Genomic DNA, 7,340 nt, shown 5'->3' with positions numbered 1-7,340 from the left:
ATTTATTATCCAAGGTAAATTGCTGATGTAACTTTTGATTTAGTGACTAAAATAGAAACAAAAGGCTAACTCATTTTATTGCAAAAAACAAAATTATAAAATAAATGGTGATAGAAGATTTAGAATTTTTCATTCAAGTTTCTGGTTAATTTGCCAATTTAAACATCAATAACTGAGCACAGAATGGCTTTAAAAATCATTTTATTGGTTTCAGAATAAAAAAATGTACATCATTTATGTTGTGGTAAGGGAACCATTCAAACCACAGCAATGCAAATAAATTTAAAGTCCAGATTGCACAGAGACTTTTCTCTGAATTTTATACAGTGACAATTACTAATTATACAGGTTTGACCACAATTTAAAGTGTTCTAAAGTAAATCCTTGGAGACAACTTCAAGCAAACCAGTCAAGAGTTATATTTGGAAAGAACTTCAGCATCAATCCACACCAGTCTTGAAAAACAGAAACCGTAATAAAAGGCAGATTTGCGTCAACATCTTGGTAAATTAGTATCAACATATGCTTTTAATAAACTCTGTGCTGCCCAGATGGAAGCAAATGAACCTTATAAAAATAGTTTCCCTCAAATTTTGTGATGAAATCTTGCAGACAGGAGTTTATGGGATCTCAAACATTTAAGGAAACCAGACACAGAACTTTAGAATGGAAACTTATATACATAGATCATTAATAATCAATAGCCAAAAGGTACGTAAAGCATTCAAAAATCATTAAAATCCAACAAAATATAGAACAAGCTTACTTATGTAGCATCTCATTTAAAATTATACTTGGCTGCTCTGCCTTACACATAATAGAAGTTACGTAAAACAACCAAAATAAAAACTGTTGGCTATTAAAAACAAAAAACCCACACAAGTCATGTTAAGCTGTAGAGCAGCATTCCCCATCTCTAGTCTTCAGCTCACGATGTTCTAGATGTATTAAACTTCAGCACACATGATGTAAAGTTACAGTAACACAGCAGAGTTCTGCAGAATTAAGCCCTTAGAATCGGGTGTGTTAAAGCAGGGATGCTCCTAAAACACGCAGGACAATGTGACCTGAAGACAAATCAAAAACACTACCGTAGTGGATATTGGAGAAAAGTCTGAATTAGTTTCAGTCACTCTGCTGTATTAAAAAGAAAAAAAAAAAGCCTACTAAATACAGTCCTAAGCCAATTTTATAAGTGGTTTTTAATTAGGCCGTCTACTATACTTTCCATATGTATACAAAGTGCTTTGTTCATACATCTGACCCCCGTTATCTCCCTGTCTAACTAAATGTGCATGGAGCAGAAAATGAATGAGATAGACAATGCACTTTGATTGCATCACAGCCTGAATGACGTAGCTTAGACATCCATTTGTCATTTTCAATTTACATGTGATACAAAACTATTCTTCCTTGTTCTACAGCTGTGTCAAGAGCAGCCTAAAGAGCTTTTAAAGCTGAGCAATAACATGGAGATAAAAATTAAGTTCTCCCAACCATTTCAAGAGTCCACTACACAAACAGCTGAGGAAAACCAACTGTGTAGCAGTCAACGTTTGTCTCCATCTAGTGGCCAGGGCACGCAGTGCAGTTTCAGCTCTGAGGACCATCTTCTTTGCTGAAAGGTTGGGTTGAACCAGGCTTTACCCAAGATAACCCTGACACCTGTGTTCCTCTGTGAGGTTCCTCAGGTCGTCTCTAAAAGGCACAAGAGCAGAAAAAAAAGACATTACAGTTACACAGCAGCTGAACAAATTAAATATCTTATCCAAACCTTAACTGTTCAGCAGATTTCAAGATATTCATGCAACTTACCTTGTATGAGAACATCCTCTCCTTTGCCTCTTCATGCACTGCTGGGTTCCATGGAGAGAAGCTAAAACCAATGGAGAAGAATGACGTAATTTCAGAGTGCAACTCTATTGACCGTCAAAGATTCTTCCAAACCAACAGGTATGCAGGGTGTGTTTTTCTGTGGTTAGCAGAGGAATGTTAATAATGTGGACAAACCTTATTGCGTAAGGATCATCTATCTTAGGCTGGTCAAAAAGATGACTGTTGCATAGTTTGACACTGTCCACCACTTTGCTTTTGAACAGCTGCACATCTTTTTCATACCTGGAAAGGACAAAGATGAAAAATGTGAATTTCCATTTGTAAGCAATAAAAAAAAAAAAACATTTTCCAGGGATCTTAAAGCCTTAGTGATCACTACTGCAAAAAACACCAGCTTATTTTTTCTTTTCAAATCAGTAATTGCAACAGTCATCTAAAGGAACCCATAAAAATGTAGAAAAATTACTGAATCTTAAAAGATATTATAAATAATATGTTAAATATTAAAGAGAAGAAAAGCCTCAAACTCACAGAACTGCTGCTTCTGGGTTTAGTGGCTCCGCTGTGTTGATCTTATAAAAAACTGTACGTGCATACATCAAGACTTGCCAGATGTGGTTGTGATTCCGTCTAAAGAAATATTATATTTATGTTTTCAAAGTGTTGGCTGTAAAATCGCAAGTTGACAGCAATTTACAAGTTTATAACAAGCTTCTCTGAGAGAAAGTCTATTCCACAAAAACAATCTGATGGTGATGAGAATGTAAAATTGTTTGTATTCCAGAGAGGAAACCAACATACCTCCATTTGGTAAAAGCTCTTCTGACATCCAGCTCTCCAGATACTGGGTCGACAAGAGGGTGGAAGACTGGGATGTCAAACACCAATTTCTGAAATTAAAAATAAGAGACTTTAAAATATGTCCCATAGATTACAGGTTTGGGATAACACACATTTCTCAAGCTAAGTACATTTAACAGGCTCTTTTAAAATAAACAATTTTAAATAAAATGAAAAAAAAAAATACTTACAGGACACTCCCCGTCTGGATAGTTGTCTGGAATATACACAGTGAATTTGAAGACACCATCTTGATACAAACCATGCCTGATGAAAATGACCCCAAACCACACTAAACAATGAGAGAGAGAAAACTGCCTTTAAGAAGTGTTACTTTTTGTGTTCCTAGTTGAAGTGCATTGATGCAGGGAAATGAAATAGAAAATATTTCACATGAAGCATCAGATCAACATTCAGGTTATTAAAATGCAGCAGTGCTTTGATTCTTACTTAGTGCTGACTTGTAGGATGGCTGGACATAAATTCCAGGGAGTTTCTGCTTAATCACAAGTGTACTGTAGGACACATTGCAACAGGTTTAATCAGTAAAGATAAACTTGGATTTTCTATTCTTAGGATGGCAAATAAATAATAATAATAAAAAATTACTTACAACTCTGCCAGTAGAGAGTACTCCAGGTAAAAAGGGCCATAGGAGGCATGTGTGCCATTGGCTGAGTGGGCTGCACTGCCCATTGATGGAGGTTTGGTAATAGGGGTTGCATTCTTAGGAATGGGCGGAAGGACCTTTTTGCCAAAGTGAGTCCTGGCTGGGCTGGCTCTCTGGTCTGTGTGCCCACTCTGCTCCTCATCGGCTCTCTGCTGTTTTGTTTTGGGGACAAAGAGGATCACAGCAACAGGTGAAAATTTGTTGTCAATTACAGAGGGGAAAAAAAAGAAAGAAAAGGTTTTATATGCACATTTACATGAGGCAGTTGCCTGGCTTAATATTCATCAGAAAATTGGATATAGATATCAGTGATTCTTGAGAAGAGGGACAAAGGAGGTTCTATGGATAAAGCACAAAATTTGAATAAAATATACACAAAATGTAATTTTTTCAAAAATCTGCAGAAATTAACCTGGGCCATGTGAGCACAACAATATGTTTTCCTGGTGTTTGCTGATTTATTTATTTTTTTTTTAAACATTGTAATAGGTGAGTGGAACTCAATATATTATAATAGTTTAAAACAATTAAAGTAATACTAAGATAATATATTATGACAATTAAGAATAAGTATTCAAATAAATAATTCTAAAAGCATCAATAAATTGAATTAAAAATCATTTTTATATATTTTCCAACTCCATTGAAATTTGTCAACACCATTAGACATAAAAAGAATGTAAAAAAAACAAAAAAACAAAAAACAAAAAAAACAAATCAGGCATTATTGGGGGCATCAGAACTTCTAAGGACCCCATGACCTCTTCCTTTCTCTTCCTTTGGAGGGCTGGGCAGCTCTGGTTAGCTTATGTTATTCTTTAGTTTTTTTCTTCTGTTTTATTCCTAAGTTGTTCGTCACAATCATGATGTGTCAACACCATAACTGACAATTTACAAAACTTTGAAATTTTGTGAACCAAATGCTTAATTTTAGTGTACTGTAAATATTTCATGGACCTGATGAGCTATAATATGGCCTCCTTCAGAATAACATCAAATAAATTGAGGTAGTTTGGCATTTCATCAACTCTGTCAGAGTTTTAACTGACAGTGTTGACAAATCCCACTTAAGTGTGCAGTTAATTCATTTTAAAGTATTTTACATAAATGGCATTACTTCACATGTATCAAGTATTTATTTTCACTCAGTTTGTCACCACCTTCAGTTCTGTGTCAACTCTGTCATGCACTGCCAACCCTGTAAGATGGACTTTATGTTGTTTTAAATAATGTTTTTTTGTTTCTTGAGAAGCATTTGTCTGTAAAACTGAGTAAAAATATCACTAGTAGGGTCATTAAAAAATTATTTTATATTTATTTTTGATGGTGATGGTGATGAAAACATTATAGGTCCATTAAAAATGTAATTTAATAAAAATATGTTGCAACTGGTAGCCTGCACCTTAGCATCTTTACATTTCCAAAACACTATTTGTCATATTTACATACATAAGCTTGAGGAATAATTAAAGAAATTTTGGGGAAAATTTTAACGCATTTTGTCCCACTTCTCAAGAATCACTGATATTCAGTTACAGTATCTTTATGAAATTGTTACAGAGTTGTTACACTACATCAGTGTACCCAAGAAGCACAAAGCAGATCAGAGGAGCAGTGTAGCAATGAGTCTTCAAAAATACTAAAAACACTGTTGGCATACACTAAGAATACTGCAAATAACAAACATAACAATGAAATTACTCTAAGTGTCATCCATTACATCTGAATAAAGAAACATTTGCATGACTAACCAAAAAATGAAGACACCCATTCTGAAAATGGTGGCCAAACATTTTCCTATGGCAATGTCTGTCTATTAAATCTGCAGAACTGAATTAAACAAAGGACTCCTTTAAAAGAAAGAGTAGGTTTATGTGGCTATGTTTGGACCAGTTTTCAGTGTACTACGATTTTAAGCAGCTACAACTTAAAACAACAAAACATTTAATCATATCACTACTTTGGTTTGAAGTATTTTAATCAAGAGTAAATTTTTCAGTCTATTTGAAACAGAATAGCAATACACCGCTGCCCTTCAACCACTTGATACCCGCTTCTGTTCTGCCCCAAGAAAGACTACTTAATAATGTAAAGTGAAATAAATACTTGCAGGGGCGGGTCAACAATTTACCTTGCGACTTGTGTTGGCAGACATGCTCCAGAAGGGGTTTAGGTTCATTACTCAGTCATAGGTTCAGATTGGTGTTCTCGCATTAGCAGGTCCCACACCAACTACAGAGAGGGCCATCCGCTGCTGCTGTTGTGGAAACATGGCACATTAGAGGATTGCTACTGCAGCTGAGGTCACAAAAACAACTAACCTGATTACATTTGGACAGACTCTTACGATATAAAAAGCCCACGAGCAATTCAACTTATAGCGAAAACTGAAATACATTTAAAGGCAGAGTGAACAAGGCATAAATAAGAAAATGAATAAGAGAATGATCCAAAAGAAAGGCTTGTTTAGGCTAGCTCAGCTTTAGCTAACGGATGAGTTTACTTGTGTTTTTAACTTGCAGAATCAATGTTTGGGTTCAGAAAACATGATATGACGATTCATCCGGTGGAAAGCGATGAAAACAACATACAATGCAAGGTAAACATACTTTAAAAGAACAGCGAGTTCTGGAGTAATTTAGCCCAGAGATGCAACGCTTCATTAGCGAGCGATATAGCCTTGCAATATGTAACAAGAACGAGTTTAATTTTAGCTGACACCCGAATATAAAGATTTATAAAATCACCAGATGTAATGGTACAGTAGATAAAGTACATACACATGCGTTGTCTGCTGTCAAATGTATGTTTTCGTCGACTTAAGCCCCATCTGTAGCATTAGCTTCAGAGCTTGTTTTGACGTTGCTAACTCGACTGGTCCTTTAATTTTAGCTGCCGTACGTAAACAGCGTTGAGATGTGGCTTACCATGTAAACTTCAAACGTGTCAAAAGCCGTTTCAAACCAATTTTCTAAAAAGCTGTTTCCCCACTTTAAAATCTGCTGAGTCTTGCCACTCGTTTAGGTGTCATACCGTCTGGCTGATCAATGTTGATAACTTAGAGATACTGGGATACACCGGAGTTCAATCTAACTTAACGAGGGGCGGTTCTTGTTGTATGAATTGAATTTTCATTGGTCGAGGAGAATAACGTTTAGCAGCTGATTTGCTGAAGGTTTTGTCACAAAGCGAGACCATTTTTAGCTTTAAAGGGAAATAACCTCTTTTTATGCTGTAGGTGTAGAGACGTCAGATAAGCAATCAAATGGAAGAAATCGTACACATTTCTAGATAATTTTTTCTATGAAGAACCGGGGTTGGTGGAGAACTATAGAAAACAAACATAATTAGAACCAAGGGACACACCATGTGAGTCAACAATAAAGTTGTAGAGACGTTTAAAATAGGATTCCCAAACTTTCCACATTTTGCTCTTTGGTCCATTCTCAAAGAAGTTGGTCAGAGCTAATGAAAAGATGGGGAATTTTTTTTTTTACATTTTTTTTATTTTTCTTATTTCTACATCATCAGTGTTGGGTAGTACAGAAAATCTTGTTTGCCTTGATTAGTGATTCCTCAAAGTGTTACCAAAAACAGACACAATACAAATCCATTCCATAGTTTTTGAATGGGAAAATCATTTATTATATTCCTTTCACTTCTCAATTATGAACTAATATATGTAAGTTTTTCACAAGTGATCTTTGTAAAAATTCAAAGGGGTTTATATTTGTAACCTGACAAAATGTACAAATTCAAAATACTTTTGCAAAGGCAATGATTTGAATTACTGGTTTGAAATTGTTGGTGTGCTGCTGCCGCTGTTCAAAAAGAGATTCTTATTCTGAATGAGATATTCCTGGTTAGATAATAATAATATTATGCTGATAAATAATCAGAATGCAATCTAAAGAATCTAATTATTTGAATAAATCATTGAATCCATATTAATATGTACCCTAAACCACTTTAGTTACACACTTCTCTGTTGTTG

The 7,340-nt window shown here is 35.1% G+C and overlaps 1 protein-coding gene across 7 annotated transcripts; it reads right to left on the bottom strand.

The window, feature by feature from the left end:
* Positions 1–184: 184 nt before the first annotated feature.
* Positions 185–6,430, bottom strand: LOC122823147 (akt interacting protein). Of its 7 annotated transcripts, none has more exons than XM_044102456.1 (10): positions 6,274–6,430; positions 5,478–5,603; positions 3,290–3,498; positions 3,127–3,191; positions 2,868–2,968; positions 2,638–2,726; positions 2,368–2,466; positions 2,011–2,118; positions 1,816–1,876; positions 185–1,698 (listed from the first exon to the last, which is right to left on the bottom strand). In XM_044102456.1, the coding sequence occupies exons 2-10, from the start codon at positions 5,523–5,525 to the stop codon at positions 1,594–1,596; spliced, it is 885 nt and encodes a 294-aa protein (XP_043958391.1). In that variant the 5' UTR covers positions 5,526–5,603; positions 6,274–6,430; the 3' UTR covers positions 185–1,593. The 7 variants fall into 7 exon arrangements, with proteins under 7 accessions (XP_043958391.1, XP_043958432.1, XP_043958447.1 ...); XM_044102497.1 differs by having other exon boundaries at positions 3,290–3,495; XM_044102512.1 differs by having other exon boundaries at positions 3,290–3,495; positions 5,478–5,600; positions 6,274–6,428.
* Positions 6,431–7,340: the final 910 nt, after the last annotated feature.

Source organism: Gambusia affinis, linkage group LG02 (assembly GCF_019740435.1).
Source record: "Gambusia affinis linkage group LG02, SWU_Gaff_1.0, whole genome shotgun sequence".
NCBI lineage: Eukaryota > Metazoa > Chordata > Actinopteri > Cyprinodontiformes > Poeciliidae > Gambusia > Gambusia affinis.
Note: the sequence above shows the minus strand (reverse complement) of the source record. Positions and strands in the feature narration are given on the sequence as shown.